The sequence below is a fragment of the Bufo gargarizans genome, chromosome 1 (genome assembly GCF_014858855.1).
Source record: "Bufo gargarizans isolate SCDJY-AF-19 chromosome 1, ASM1485885v1, whole genome shotgun sequence".
NCBI lineage: Eukaryota > Metazoa > Chordata > Amphibia > Anura > Bufonidae > Bufo > Bufo gargarizans.
This window is the reverse complement of record NC_058080.1, coordinates 517,007,525-517,023,779: the sequence shown is the minus strand read 5'-3', so window position 1 is coordinate 517,023,779 and position 16,255 is coordinate 517,007,525. Positions and strand designations below refer to the sequence as shown.

The 16,255-nt window shown below is 46.6% G+C and overlaps 1 protein-coding gene across 4 annotated transcripts in view; it reads right to left on the bottom strand.

Annotated features, from left to right (window-relative positions):
• Positions 1–16,255, bottom strand: part of ANKRD13A (ankyrin repeat domain 13A) — a 63,837-nt gene that overhangs the window by 21,845 nt on the left and 25,737 nt on the right. For all 4 annotated transcript variants that reach the window (XM_044275375.1, XM_044275371.1, XM_044275372.1 and 1 more), the window contains exons 8-12: positions 14,344–14,410; positions 14,082–14,163; positions 11,120–11,181; positions 8,777–8,907; positions 8,414–8,571 (exon numbers count right to left, since the gene is read on the bottom strand). In XM_044275375.1, the coding sequence (XP_044131310.1) occupies positions 8,414–8,571; positions 8,777–8,907; positions 11,120–11,181; positions 14,082–14,163; positions 14,344–14,410 (500 nt within the window). The remainder of the gene's footprint in view (positions 1–8,413; positions 8,572–8,776; positions 8,908–11,119; positions 11,182–14,081; positions 14,164–14,343; positions 14,411–16,255) is intronic.

Below are 16,255 nucleotides of genomic sequence, written 5' to 3'. Positions count from 1 at the left end.
CGACCCAGGAGAGGACAACCGTGATCAGTGGTTTGTCAACACGGGAAACCGGGGACGAGGAGACTCCACCCAAGATCTGCCCCCGACAGGACCTCAGGTGCGAGCGTTCTCCCGGACGGTTCGGACATGCCAACCGAAAATGCCCACCGAGACCACAGTACATGCATCGGCCCTCGCGTCTCCGGAGTACCCTCTCCCCCTCAGACAGGCGAGCAAACCCCCGCTGCATGGGTTCACCCCCAGACAAGTCATCCCCAGGAGGCGTGGGAGGAGAGGGAGGCACGGGTGGGACAGCAAACGTAGGCGCCAATCTGTTAGGAGACCTCCGCAGGCTCTCCTTAAAGGAAGGTCTCTCCCTGAGTCTGGTGTCAATCAAAATCAGGAAAGAAATAAGAGACTCGAGCTCCACTGGTAGGTCCTTAGCGGCAACCTCATCCTTCAAGGCATCCGAGAGACCATGAGAGAAAGCAGCGACCAGAGCCTCATTATTCCAGCCCACCTCTGCTGCCAGGGTACGAAACTCAATGGCGTATTCAGCTACGGATCGTGAACCCTGTCTGATGGACATAAGGAGCTTCGCAGAAGAGGCAGCACGAGCCGGCACATCGAATACCTTCCGAAGAGAAGCAACAAAACCGGAAAACTCGGCAACCACCGGATTGTTGTTCTCCCATAAAGGGCTGGCCCAGGCCAAGGCCTTGTCCGAGAGCAGCGAGATCAAGAAGCCCACCCTTGATCTCTCAGTAGGAAAGGCATGTGGCAGCAACTCGAAGTAAATGCCCACCTGGTTAAGGAAACCTCGGCACTGAGTTGGCTCTCCCCCAAAGCGCTGTGGAAGGGGGGCAGAACCGGTCATACCCTGAAACCCCACAGGCGCAGCAACAGGTGTCAGGGTAGACTCTGGCGCAACAACCGGAGCGGCAGTAGGAGCGGGCCCAGGAGCGACAACCGACCCATCGGCAACGGAAGCTAAATGAGCCGTGCGTTCAAGCAGGGTTTGCAAGGCCACAGCGAACCGACCCAACAGGTGATCCTGCTGATCAAGTCTGGCAACCAGCGTAGGTAGCGAGGGTGGCCCTGTACCGTCAGAATTCATGGCTTGGTCCTAATGTCATGGAACCATGAACCAGACGTACAACAAGAGATAAGTGGAAAATAAGAAGGTTTTATTGAAGAGCAAGCCGTAGCAAAGTCCGAACGGATGGCTAAACCGAAGCAGGGTCTTGCGGAGACAGAGGTCAGGAACCAGAAGGGTAGTCAGACGAAGCCAGGAACAGGAACCAACGGGGTAGTCAGACGAAGCCGGAATCAGGAACCAACGGGGTAGTCAGACGAAGCCGGAATCAGGAACCAACGGGGTAGTCAGACGAAGCCGGAATCAGGAACCAACAGGGTAGTCAGACGAGGCCAGGATCAGGAACCAGAAGAAGCAGCAGTCTTGGAAGCATGTGAACACAGGAGGACCAAGCAAGGAACTTAAGCCACAGACCTCCTATATATATGAGCTAGGCATCCAGCTCCTCCCAGTGGGAAGGAGGAGCCGCAGGGTGGGAGGCTACAAGAAAACCCAGAAACCAAGATGGCCGCCAGCACATGTCAAACGAAGGGAACAGCAAGGAGGTAAGACCATGACACTAAATATACTTTTTGTAAAATAATGGCACCCCATTTTGTTGGTGGTTGTAGTGGCTACATGCTTATTAGGCAAATACTTACCTGAATCAAACATCCAGCAACGTCACCAGACTCTCCCCCTCCTTACCAGCGATGCCGGCGTCTTCCCTTCCGGGTGTAGGCCTGACGTCATCGACGCAGGCGCACTAAGGAAGGAGCAGCCAAGCAAGCGTCCTTCTCTCAGAGCGCCTGTGCCGAATGAGGACCGGTACGGCGCAGGAGCGGGATTTCAGCTGCAGACAGGGCCAGCGGAAGGAGGAGAGCGCTCGCTGGCCCCATCAATCAAGTGGAGGAGGGGCCGGTTTTTTTTAGACCGATGATGCGGGGGCTACCAGCAAGTAACCGCCCAACTTGCTGGTAGTGAATAAATTTGCATATCACAAAAGTACTATTTATAAAGAATTTAAAGCACAGCCAGAGCTAAGAGGGGTATATATGGACTCTGCGTACATTAGCAATTATATTAAGTCCAATACTAAAAATTGCTGTTTGGGGGGGTGACAGAAGCCCTTTAACCCTCTCTTGTGGCAACACCAGTTGTAAACACCTGTAATAATTTACATATCTGTTTGAGACATAACTGCATGCTATGTTTTGCAGCAATCCAACATTTCTATCTGGATGTGTTATTAGCAAGTACAATCTGTATGAGGGGTCCGGGCATTCAGGGGGGCATTATAGGGGTTGGCTACCCCCTTTTACAGGCAATGCTCTCCTCATAAATTGTCATGACCCGGGTTGTATTCGAACCGGGGATCTTCCTGGTCTCTTAAACCATAGCCTTACCTGTTGTGCTACAGAAGAGATCTAGACTTTGGGAATGTCCTTACTGTGTTCAACACTACATCATACTCTCTAGCTCCACCTGCTGCCAGCTGTGGACAATTCTCAATCTGGACAGCCTTTAAATAGGAAGTGAGGTCATCACTCAGTGCCCGTTTATTTGGATTTCTTCCCTGGGTGTTTTGACTTCAGTGATCTTCCTTGTATTGAACTCCTGCCTGATATCCCGACTATTCTACAGCCTGCTGATTTTGTACCTTGCCGCCAGATCGTGAATGACCTTAGCCTGCCTGACTCTTCTCCGGATTTTGATTCTGAACTATTCGCCTGACGACGCTTTGCCTGGATCTCAAGCACACTATTTCCACTTCGGACACTACCTTTTACAGGTACCTTACATAATAAACGGGCCACAATGGCAGTGGACCCTGCTGAGATTGTTAAGGCGATTACACGTCAGGGACAATTGATCGGAGCTCATGAACAGCATCTTGCTTCCCTGGATGCCAAGTTAGATGAACTTTGCACCATGCTCAAATCTTGTTTGCCTGGTTCCTCTGCAACGGTTCAGACTCCGGATCCTACTCCTACTACGGTCCAACCCGCCTCTTCTGTACCACCAAAACTTCCCTTGCCTGACAAGTTTGGTGGCGATACTGAGGACTGCAGAGGCTTTTTAAATGTTTGCCGTTTGCATTTCCGCAACAACCCTGCAACTTTTAGCACTTCGTCTGCCAAAGTGACTTTTGTAATTTCCTTGTTAAAGGGGAAGGCCCTGGCCTGGGTCTCTCCTTATTTGGAACGCAACGATCCTGTACTCCAAGATGCTGAAAAATTTCTGGCCTCTCTCCAGATTGTATTTGACAAGCCAGGTAGAGTTTCTGCAGCTGAGTACTCCCTCTTGGACATACAACAAGACACCAGATCTGTGGCACAGTATGCTATTGAGTTCCGTACCCTTGCTGCTGAAACAAATTGGGACTCAAGGGCATTACGTGCAGCCTTCCGAAAAGGTCTTACAGATCGCATCAAGGACGAATTAGTCTATAAGGATCTCCCAGAAGACCTTGAGAAATTCATAGAGCTGTGTGTTCGTCTGGATGTCCGGTACCATGAAAGATGCCAAGAGAGACTTAGAACCCGCAAGTTTCCTAGGCCAGCTTACCGTTTGGCCCCTAACTTCCAAGCACCACCTCAGCCAGAACCTGAAACCTCTGTTGAACCCCAGACACCTGTGGAACCCATGGAGGTGAGCCGTCTCCACCTAACTGAGTCAGAGAAACAAAGGAGGCGTTCATTGGGCCTGTGCCTGTACTGCGGACTTAAAGGACATTTAGTATCTGTCTGCCCCTCCCGTCCAGTAAAAGGCAGGGTCTAACCAGTGTTGGAGGAGCTGGCTTAGACCTTACAGGTAGCTCCTCCAAGACCAAGATTACTGTTCCGGCTACTATCCATTTATCTTCTAAGCTTGTTTTCTGTGAGGCTTTTGTGGATTCCGGAGCGGCGGGTATATTCTTGGACTACACTTTTGCAAGAAAGAACAACATCCCGTTTGTTCCTAAGTCTAGACCCCTGAACATTACCACCCTGAATGGACAGCCCTTGGGAGATGGTATTGTTCGAGACTACGACAATCACCCTGCAGGTAGGCCTCCTCCACAAAGAGGAAGTTGTCTTGTCTCTTATTGTTTCTCCACTTCTGCCTATCATCCTTGGTTACAACTTCACAACCCCTCTTTTGATTGGGAAAATGGAGAACTAACCTCCTGGGGATCGTCCTGTCGCCTTCGCTGTTTGTCTCAACCCAAAAGACTTTCTGCTTGCATGTTGGCTCCTGTGACTATCCTACCTACCTTGCCTCGTGAATACCATGACTTTGCAGACGTATTTTGCAAACAAAAGGCAGAGGTGTTACCCCCACATCGTCCTTTTGACTGTACAATTAAATTGATTCCCGGAGCACCTCTTCCCAAAGGAAAGACCTACCCCCTGTCTCTGCCCGAACAAAAATCTATGGAGGAATACGTAAGAGACAACTTGGAAAGAGGTTTTATCCGACCCTCTTCTTCTCCAGTAGGAGCAGGTTTCTTCTTCGTTGAAAAGAAAGATGGGGGCCTTCGACCATGCATAGACTATCGGGGGTTAAATCAAATCACCATAAAGGACTCCTACCCTTTGCCACTCATTCTTGAACTATTTGATCTACTTAAGGGGGCTGTTATATTCTCCAAGCTAGACCTACGAGGGGCTTATAACCTGATTCGAATTAATGAGGGGGACGAGTGGAAGACAGCATTCAACACTCGTAATGGACACTTTGAATATTTGGTCATGCCATTTGGCTTGTGTAACGCACCTGCTGTCTTTCAACGTTTCATGAATGAAATTTTTCATGATTTCAGCAACCGTTTTGTGATCATCTACTTGGACGACATTTTAATCTTTTCCAAGACTCTTCCAGAGCACATCTCGCATGTGAAACAGGTATTACAACGGCTTAGAGAAAACCATCTTTATGCAAAAATCGAGAAGTGCAGTTTCCATCAAAGCTGTATTCCTTTCCTTGGGTACATCATAAGTGCTGACGGTTTCCAAATGGACCCTCAAAAACTTTCCGCTGTCTTGCAATGGCCCTAACCGACCACTTTAAGAGGACTCCAAAGCTTTTTAGGATTTGCAAATTACTACAGACGCTTCATTAAGAGTTTTGCCTCCATTGCGGCACCCCTTACTGCCATGACTAAGAAGGGTACAAATTGCAAGGCGTGGTCTTCAGAAGCAAAATCAGCTTTCCAGCGATTAAAGGACATGTTCAGTAAAGCTCCAATTCTTCTGCATCCAAATCCTGACCTCCAGTACACTGTTGAGGTTGATGCCTCTGAGGTTGGAGCAGGTGCCGTACTCTCCCAGAGACAGCCAAAGTCTGGTAGAATCCATCCAGTAGCTTTTTTCTCTAGAAAGTTTTCTCCGGCAGAGATGAATTATGATGTTGGGAATCGAGAACTACTGGCCATCAAATTGGCATTGTCTGAATGGCGACATCTTCTGGAAGGGGCTTCCAAACCTTTTACTATCCTCACTGACCATAAAAACCTACTGTATCTTCAGACTGCTAGACGTCTGAACTCACGTCAGGCTCGATGGGCTCTGTTTTTCTCCCGTTTTAATTTTGTCCTTTCTTACGTTCCAGGACATAGAAACAAAAAAGCCGACGCTCTTTCCAGACAGTTCGCTTCCTCTGAAGAAGATCAACCAGCCGAGCAGTATATAATCCCACCTCACAAAATTGTCGCACAGATCTCTACGGCCCTTTCCCAACAACTACAAGAAACCCAGAATAGTGTTCCCCAGGGCTTGAAGATACCACCAGGTCGCCTGTACGTAGCCCCTAGTCTCAGAAAACCTATACTCCTCTGGGCACATGATGGCGTGTTATCCGGTCATCCTGGTGTCACCATCACTCTTAAGACCTTGCAGCGTCATGTCTGGTGGCCTCGTATGAAAAAGGATGTTACTGACTATGTGGCTGCCTGCCCAACTTGTGCTGCTAATAAAGTACCCCGCACATTACCTGCTGGACTGTTACATCCACTTCCGGCACCTCACCAGCCTTGGACCCATTTGACCTTGGACTTCATTGTAGACTTACCCAAGTCCGAGGGCATGACTGCTATATGGGTCACAGTGGATCGCTTTTCCAAAATGTCTCATTTTGTGCCGATTCCGGGATTACCTACAGCGAAAGCACTGTCCACTCTTTTCCTTTCCCATATTGTAAGACATCATGGCATACCTACCAATATCATCTCAGACCGCGGATCCCAGTTCGTTTCCCGATTCTGGAGAGCGTTCTGCAAGAAACTGGGAGTAACGCTCTCACCCTCTACCTCACATCACCCTCAAACTGATGGTCAAATCGAACGCATGAACCAGACCCTAGAAACCTACCTTCGACATTATGTCAATGCCTTACACTCCAACTGGTCTGAGTATTTGCCTTTAGCTGAGTTCGCCCTAAATTCCCGTTGGCACAGTGCTCTTCATACCACACCATTCTACGCAGCCCTAGGCCATCACCCTCAGACTTTTCCCCTACTCCAGCCTTCTTCTGGTGTACCAGCAGCAGATCAGCGGGTGAAAAATATTCTACTACATTGGAAGAAGATTCGTTTATTACTACGGAAGTCAGCAGGCAAGTACAGGCTTTTTTCCAACAGACGAAGACGCCATATACCTCCATATGTGGTGGTGGACAGAGTTTGGCTATCAACCAAGTATGTGAGACTGAAACAACCTTCTACCAAATTGGGCCCTCGATTCATCGGTCCTTACAGGATCATTGCTCGAGTTGGACCAGTTTCCTATCGCTTAAGATTACCTTCTTCTCTCCGGATACATCCCGTCTTCCACGTTTCACTCCTCAAAAAAGCTATTTTCAACCGCTACTCCAGATCACAACAACTACCTCCTCCTGTTCTTGTTGATGGACAAAATGAGTTTGAAATCTCCAAGATTCTTGATTCCAGAAGACAGGGCCGTGGCCTTCGGTATCTGGTTCATTGGAAGGGGTATCCTGTCACAGACCGCTCCTGGGTTCCAGCCAAAGATCTGCATGCCCCTTCTCTTATACGAGACTTCCATACCTCGTTTCCCACTAAGCCCCGCTAGGCCCCCGGAGGGGTCCATTGGGGAGGGGGCCCTGTCATGACCCGGGTTGTATTCGAACCGGGGATCTTCCTGGTCTCTTAAACCATAGCCTTACCTGTTGTGCTACAGAAGAGATCTAGACTTTGGGAATGTCCTTACTGTGTTCAACACTACATCATACTCTCTAGCTCCACCTGCTGCCAGCTGTGGACAATTCTCAATCTGGACAGCCTTTAAATAGGAAGTGAGGTCATCACTCAGTGCCCGTTTATTTGGATTTCTTCCCTGGGTGTTTTGACTTCAGTGATCTTCCTTGTATTGAACTCCTGCCTGATATCCCGACTATTCTACAGCCTGCTGATTTTGTACCTTGCCGCCAGATCGTGAATGACCTTAGCCTGCCTGACTCTTCTCCGGATTTTGATTCTGAACTATTCGCCTGACGACGCTTTGCCTGGATCTCAAGCACACTATTTCCACTTCGGACACTACCTTTTACAGGTACCTTACATACATAAATACAGCAAACTTGCCTTCAGCCATCACATTAGACCCATAGTGAAAAAATATCTCAAGGGGTGGGATAGACTAGGCAGCAAGTGGGTCAGAGCATCTCCAAAAGTGCAGGTCTTGTGGAGTGTGCCCATCATGCAGTGGTTAGTACCTAACCGAAAGTGGTCAAAGGTAGAACAACCAGTGAACCAGTGAATGGGTCATGGGCACCCAAGTCTGAGTGTAAGGAGCGAAGGCTAGCCCATCTGCTCCGATTCCATAAAAAGGCAGCATTTGATAGTAACAGTACCATATTAATATACTGCTGTTACCAGATACAAGGGATTCTGCTGCCTTATCTGTACATGCACCGGAAGCGTCCTTGCTGTTCAACACTTGTGCAGAATACAGGCTACCCAGGAGCAGCCAGAAGAAGCGTGGCCATCTTGCTGCCCATGGACGTGGAGGATGAAGGAGGAGTAGGTTTCTTCACTGACTGGGGCGACAGGTGTCTCCATTAGGTTAGCTGGGGGAGGGGACTGTATACAGACATGTATGCTTGTATGGAGCTTACATGACTGTATACAACTTTCTGACCAATTACATTGCAAATTGGTCAAACCCTTTAAACACTCTGGGGAGTGCCTGGACTGGCTACCAATTGTACCAAACTCTCCGCAGTTTGAAGAGGTATTTGTGTATTTAGCCTCTGAATGAAATATTCCCATTCATTGAAAGAAACGATTGATCATTGAAAGTATATCAGATAGCCGCACGTTCTTCATTATGAAATGGCAAAAGGTACATAAACTCGCACCTATTTTCACCGGAAAGCCAGGTGGGAATTGAAGGGTTATGAAGTCCCGGAGATGAGCAAAGTGAGAACTTGTCCTGGCCATTAGGTCTATGATGGGAGTCACTTGCTCTACTAAGGAAAGAGGGAAATCTTCGCACATCCAAAGCGTGCCTTTAAATCTGTTAAGAAATAACACGTTTTATACTGACTATAGTAATAAGCAGAATAAAAACCACACAGTAAAAGACAACTTCAGACGACATTACGATGAATAAACAACCCTGTATGAAATATTAGGTGTAAATGTACATAACAGATACGTACATGTAGATACTGACATCTTTTGTAAAGCGAATTTACACTCCTTCCTTGACATTTACTTACTTCTGAGTCCTTATGGTCAATTCTTTGGGCCTTCCAATGTCCCGATTTTTAAGGTCAAAGTCAGGGTTAAAGTATTCCTCTGGAGTGATAGCAGTCGGGTTGTTGGCTGTGGCAAATTCTGTGGTAAGATCCTGAAAAATGGCAATAATGGAAGTAAATTAAAAGCTATATTTGAGGTCAAAGAAAGAGGAACTCAATTTAGCAGACGGTGACTACAAATACAATTTTTTCCACTTGTAGGCCATGATGGTACTAATTTCCTGTAAAGCTCTGTGTAATGCCTGGAATATTCCCAAAGCTCCTATGTCATGACTCATTTGCATCCCTTTCCTCCCAGAATTCCAGAGGAGCATGTATGGCCTATAAGTCTCCTCACACTGATTAAGGCGCTCTCTCCCTAAGGAGAGTTAGTTCCCCCCAACCCTGACAGGCCTCTCACCCAGCAAGCCAGTACTCACTACTCTGCACTAATGAGGGGCAATCACCCCGAAACAGCTGTCTGCAGATGAGGTGCTGGCTTATTTAATATCCAAATCATGTCTCAAGGCTTAGTTAAAGAGCTGAACATTTACTTATAGGATAGCTGCCTTACATCTGGTGGCATTAGTGGCAGAGCTTGTTAAGAGTTCATTTGCATCCCTTCCCTCCCAGAATTCCAGAGGAGCATGTATGGCCTATAAGTCTCCTCACACTGATTAAGGCGCTCTCTCCCTAAGGAGAGTTAGTTCCCCCCAACCCTGACAGGCCTCTCACCCAGCAAGCCAGTACTCACTACTCTGCACTAATGAGGGGCAATCACCCCGAAACAGCTGTCTGCAGATGAGGTGCTGGCTTATTTAATATCCAAATCATGTCTCAAGGCTTAGTTAAAGAGCTGAACATTGACTTATAGGATAGCTGCCTTACATCTGGTGGCATTAGAGGCAGAGCTTGTTAAGAGCTCATTTGCATCCCTTTCCTCTCATTATCTCAAGAACTGCACATAAGATTTGTTGCATTCCCCCTCCCTGCTCCAGTGTCACTAATGTAGCAGAACAAGAGTGAAGATTCTGCCACCAGGCCAGCTGGTCCTGCATCCTTCTCCCTGTAGTTCTTTACCCACCAATTAAAAAATATAAATCTATTTTACAAACGCAAAAAAACAAAATGCAATCGCACACTGCAACCAGCACTCTGCCCTGCCTTTATGCTGGATGTTGAATAAGGCATTGGTGTACATTTTGGCCAAAGCGTAATAAGCCACTCACCACGTCAAGGTCACCTTAATGAGTGGTCCCTAACATTAGTTCCTACCTTTTATGGGCCATGACAGCCACACAAAGTCCAGGGAGTGTAGGTACAGCATGCACGCCAAGCACAATCTGCTTTTAACCCCGTCCGGTGCCATTACAGCTTTCATCGGATCCAGGGATGCAAGTACCAACATGCATGCTGAGCCCACTATATACTTCTCCTGGAGCCTAATGGCTACTAAATCTATTTTATCTTTTAGAAACCATGTAGTAGCAGAAGAAGCAAAATGAAAGGCTGTGACAGGTACACATAGCAAGCTGAGAAAAGCAGCAGCAGCCCACACAGCATGAATCCGGCTTTATCTCAGAAACGTGAAGCCGAAAAAATTAAAAACACTGTAATTTATACAACACTGAAGATGTCAAGTCTAACTGTGCACATTGATCAACTTAACGGGAACTTGTTATAAGGATTTCGTCCCCAAACCGCCATCCACCTATTATTCATTACGGTGACAAGTTCAAATGATGATCTTCTATTTTCTAGATAATTCTGCATAATGAAGAAAAAGAACCTTGATGCATTTATCACTAAGAAGTTGCATTCTGGCTAGTCCATACTTTCTGGCTTGACTGACATCCTATAGGACGAGTACATCATCATAGGCCTCCTCCAGTGGAACCCGGGGCATGCACATATGAATCAGAGACCGGTACACCTTGGCTCACGGTGCATGATCAGATGGCACTTGAGGCGGCTGGTAGTGATGTACCTGGCCTGGGTGGACATCAGTCAAGCCAGTAAGGGTGGACATGCCAGCGTGACTGTTTTGGAGAGGGGCATCTTACTGGCATATGAATGCATTATTCAGAATCGTCCAGAAGATAGATGATCATGAACCTGTCACTCTAATGGATAACAGGTTAGTGGGGATTTGGCGAGCTAAATCTTGGTGACAGGCTCCTTTTAAAATGCTTTATTAAAAGTGCTTAAAAAAAAACAAAAAAAAACACAACTTGGGCAAATGGGCATCACACCAACACAAGATATTAAAAAAGTCCGGGGCAACGTTACAGTGCAATATAATATACTATAAAGTCTATCACTCACCCCTTGTGCTCCAAACTGGTGCTCTACAGTTCCTAATAAGGACTCCAAAAAGTTCCTGTCAGCTAAGATATACAGAAAGAAATGTATTCATATATTATAGAAATACTCAAAAGATAATATACAATTGTAAGCAGCGCTGGTTGCCATTAAAGGGGTTGTCTGATTTTGTTATAGGTCATTAATATCAGATCAGCAGGGGTGCTGGCAGTCATAAGCGCTGTGCTCTCGTCACCGTTTACCTGCTCGCCGTCAACATTGCAGTGACGAGCAGGTGTAATGACAGCTCTTCCGTCCCCATTCACTTTAACGGGACGGCTCTGTCCTATTCAAGTGAACAGATCAGGAAATAGAATAAAAACAGATTTAACTAACAGAAAAAATATAGGTGACACATTCCCCTTAATAAATCAAGACTTGGGTAAAATGCCATTTTCTAGATTAAATGGGTTGTCTCACTTCAGTAAAATGGTATTTATCATGTAGACAGCAGAGAAAGTTATTACAAGGCACTTACTAATGTTTTGTGATTGTCCATGTTGCCTCCTTTGCTGGCTTGATTAATTTTCCCATCACATTATACGTTGCTCAAATCCAGGGGTTTTGCACACCCTGCAATACAGCAGCGGTGGTCATGCTTGCATACTACAGGAAAAGGCAATAGACTCTCTAGTGCCCGGGACCAGGGGAGTGAACACTGGCCGGCGCTTTCTCCTATAGTGTTTAAGCACGGCCACCGCTACTGGACTGCAACATGGCCGTAACCCCTGGAAACAAGCAATGTATAATGCGATGTAACAATGAATCAAGCCAGCAGAGGAGGCAGTACGGAGAATCACAATACATCAGTAAGTGTCTTGTATTAACGTTGTCTACATGATAAATGCCATTTGCTGAAGTGAGACAACCCCTTTAAGTTAACATAGTAGTTAAAGGCCATGTACACTTTTGGGGGCAATTTTTTATGATTGTATTTTGCTCATTTTGGGCTAAAAATATTTTTTTCAATTGTTCTTTATTAAAAATATTTTGCCATTCTGTCACAAAGGGTTACCCATTTTTCCAGCTGTGTGAAGGTACTTTTATACTTTCAGTCATCTAATAAACCATATCTCTAAATTACTAAAAGGTCATAAACACTTATTTAAGCCACATTCTTATCAGTAATCGCTATAATTTGTGTCAGAGATCACAGACAAAAAGTCAGCCAGGTGAGTTGCCTTATGGGAAAGAGTAAAAATGCAGAGCTTGGTACTAGAGAATCTCAGCCCTGTGCAGAGAAAAAGGCTTTACATTTTAATAAAGACAAATTGGAAAAAAATCATTTTGGCTCAAAATCAGTACAACGCAATAATAAAAAGATTGCCCCCAAAATGTTCATAGCCTTTAAATATAAAAGTGTGTCATAACTAGGGCTGCAACGATTAATCGATGTAATCGATAATATTCGATAACTGGATTCGTTGTCGACGAATCCAGTTATCGAATAATCGCCGATTCGTTGCTATGCGTGCGGGCGCCGGGCGGGCGGTTTACTTTAAGTTACTGCATCTTTATTTTACCTTACAATCGTGACGCTCCAGTAACAACTAACAGGCAGAGCGGAGGGTGGCGTAACGTCACTTACTCATGTGACGCACCTGCTCCGCCTCCTTCATTCATAAAGTGGGCGGAGCAGGTGTGTCACGTGAGTAAGTGACGTTACGCCGCCCTCCGCTCTGCCTGTTGTTACTGGAGCGTCACGATTGTAAGGTAAAATAAAGATACAGTGAGTGATTAGTCTGCTGTGAGCAGCAGGGCCGGGGCTGTTATGGGTAGGGGGATCGGTCTATGGCACTGCTATGGGGAGGGGAAAAGGGATCTGTGCACTGTTATGGGGAAAGGGATCTGTGCACGGTTATGCCCATAACAGTGCACATATCCCCTTCTCCATAACAGTGCACATATCACCCTCTCCATAACAGCGCCACCCACAGATCCCCCTCTCCATAACAGCGCCACCCACAGATCCCCCTCTCCATAACAGCGCCACCCACAGATCCCCCTCTCCATAACAGCGCCACCCACAGATTCCCCTCTCCATAACAGCGCCACCCACAGATTCCCCTCTCCATAACAGCGCTACCCACAGATCCCCCTCTCCATAACAGCGCCACCCACAGATCCCCCTCTCCATAACGGCGCCACTCACAGATCCCCCTCTCCATAACAGCGCCACCCACAGATCCCCCTCTCCATAACGGCGCCACTCACAGATCCCCCTCTCCATAACAGCGCCACCCACAGATCCCCCTCTCCATAACAGCACCACCCACAGATTCCCCTCTCCATAACAGCGCCACCCACAGATTCCCCTCTCCATAACAGCGCCACCCACAGATCCCCCTCTCCATAACAGCGCCACCCACAGATCCCCCTCTCCATAACAGCGCCACCCACAGATCCCCCTCTCCATAACACCATAACAGCGCCACCCACAGATCCCCCTCTCCATAACAGTGCCACCCACAGATCCCCCCCATAACAGCGCCATCCACAGATCCCCCCCCCCCCCCATAACAGTGCCATCCACAATTTGTTTTAATATGGCCGTTGAACATAATTTTTCAAGTAAAATCATATAAACTGCTTTGTTTTGTAATTTTGTCGTTTTTCCCGATTAATCGATTAATCGTAGAAATTAATCGCCAACTAATCGATTATTCAAATAATCGTTAGCTGCAGCCCTAGTCATAACAAAAGACCTATAGTATAAAATGTGGCTCAGCAAATATAAGACCTTCTGGACTAATTGTCTTAAAGGGGTTTTCCAGGACTACAAAACTGATAGTCTATCCTTAGAAATATAATTAACTGGACCCTGGTTTACAAAGAAATAAATGATAAACATAAAGCATATGATATGGTATACTCCAAATAATTAAGCATAGATGATTTTAAAATACAAAAAAACTGATTCCGTTACCTTTATACCGAGACTTTTCGTCTTCTGTTAAATGTTCTGTCCGTGTTTTCGTAATAACATTTACATTATTTGCAGAGTAAACCTAATGGAAAGGAAATAATTATTTACAGTGCATTTTGAAAGCCTTTATACCCTTTCACTTTCTTCACATTTACCCGGTAGTTCTGTTACTGCTTTGAGCAAATCATTTTTTTTTTTGTTTCAATGCATTGTATATGTGGAAATGTATGCAATGGACACAACCATTACACCCAGGAATTACCTTGGCTTCATACCCATTAACCATTTCTGCTTTGTCAGTCCTCCAGCCCCAGAATCCAGACTTTGTTCTGCAAAGAGAAGAATTATTACAAAAACTGCAAGATTTTCTTAAAAACGATCCCTAAATTGCCTCTGTTATACAGAATAATCTTAGTATGGAAACAGGTTGAAACTACTGCGTACACAATTGCGTCATCTGGTTGGTCTCCCCCCAGTTATAACTGGTTCCATTAAGGCTTTGTTCACATCAGCATTACAGGATAGGTTACAGCCTCTGTCACAGATTCTATTACAAGCCAGACAAAATAACACCAAATGTTATGCAATTGTCCAATAAAATGCCAGGCTCCTGTTGGGCGCCATTTTTGGCTTATAACCGAGCAGAACAACAAATATTTAGTGCAGATGTGAACAAACCTTAAAGGGATTCTGTAACTTTATCTTACATGCACTACTTTTTTGCGGTGCAGAGGTACAGACAGAAAACCCACGGAAGCACTATGTAGTGCTTCTGTGGGGTTCCGTGCCTTCTTTCCGCACCACACCTTCCGGATTGCAGGACCCATTTAAGCGGGCCACACTATGGGCACCGGCCGACAGCAGTCGTGTACATGAGCCCCTAAGGGTCCATTCACACGTCTGCAAAATGGGTGCGGAACAGGTGCGGGCCCATTCATTTTCAATGGGGCCCGGAATGTGCTGTCCACATCCGCATTTGAGGATCTGCAAAAAAAATAGAACAAGTCCTATTCTTGTCCGCAATTGCGGACAAGAACAGGCATTTTCTCAGAGAGTGCCGGCGATGTGCGGTCTGCAAAATGCATATGGACGTGTGAATGGACCCTTAGAGGGGAGGTGATACCGGTAACTGCTCCCGACTGCCACATCCCTATATAGGGGACCTAAACGTCTGGTGAAAGCATAAGCGCAGAGCACTCTGCACTGTCGGGTTTCATCTGCTTTGCTCAGCTTTTCCAGAGTGCAGATCCCATATACTTTCTGTGGATCACATGCTGGAAACGCCAAATACAGCCAACGAAACCCAACAGCGCAGAGCACTCTGAGCAGCACTTCTGTATGATCGTGCTTTCCAATACCCCACACCACCGCAAACTACACAGCTCGGTCCATTGTGTAGAGGGCAAAGCTGGTTACTGCAGTGCTGCTCCCGTTTAAGTGCCCCCCTTCCCCCAGTACTAAAAATATTGGTGGCACAGTGCAGCCACCCAGTATTAAAAAGTTATTGGTGGCGCAGTGCTCCCCCCCAATCACCCAGTATTAAAGTCATTGGTAGCAGAGGCCACAGGGTCCCCTCCTCTTCATTGGTGGCAGTGGCAGCTTCTGATAAGAGCCCCAGCAGTGTAATCAGTTATCATGGCAGCCAGGACACTACTGAAGCCCTGGCTGCCATGGTAAGCTCCCTGCTGCTGTGTGTACTATGCACAGGGCAGCAGGGAGAGTGTGAAGTCCTATTCACCTAAAGGCTGGGTTCACACCTGAGCGTTGCGCAAACGCGCGTTTTAACGCGCGTTTTTGTCGCACATTTTTATGCGCGTTTTTTGTAATAGTAAACGCGCGTTTGACGCGCGTTTGTGTGATTGACTACAGTGTCCTATGGCCACAAACGCGCGTCAAAACGCCCCAAAGTCGCGCATGTACTTTTTTGAGCGTCGGGCGTTTTACAGCGCGATCGTACGCGCTGTAAAACGCCCAGGTGTGAACCATTCCCATAGGGAATAATTGGTTTCTCCTTGTTGAGCGTTTTACAGCGCGTAGGAACGCTCAGGTCTGAACCCAGGGTAATAGAGCTCTATTAGGGTGAATAGGACAAGGGATGAAAAGATCCCAGGTTCTAGCCCCTAAGGGGCTAATAGTTAGTAAATAAAAAAAAAAATATATATATTATAAATGAA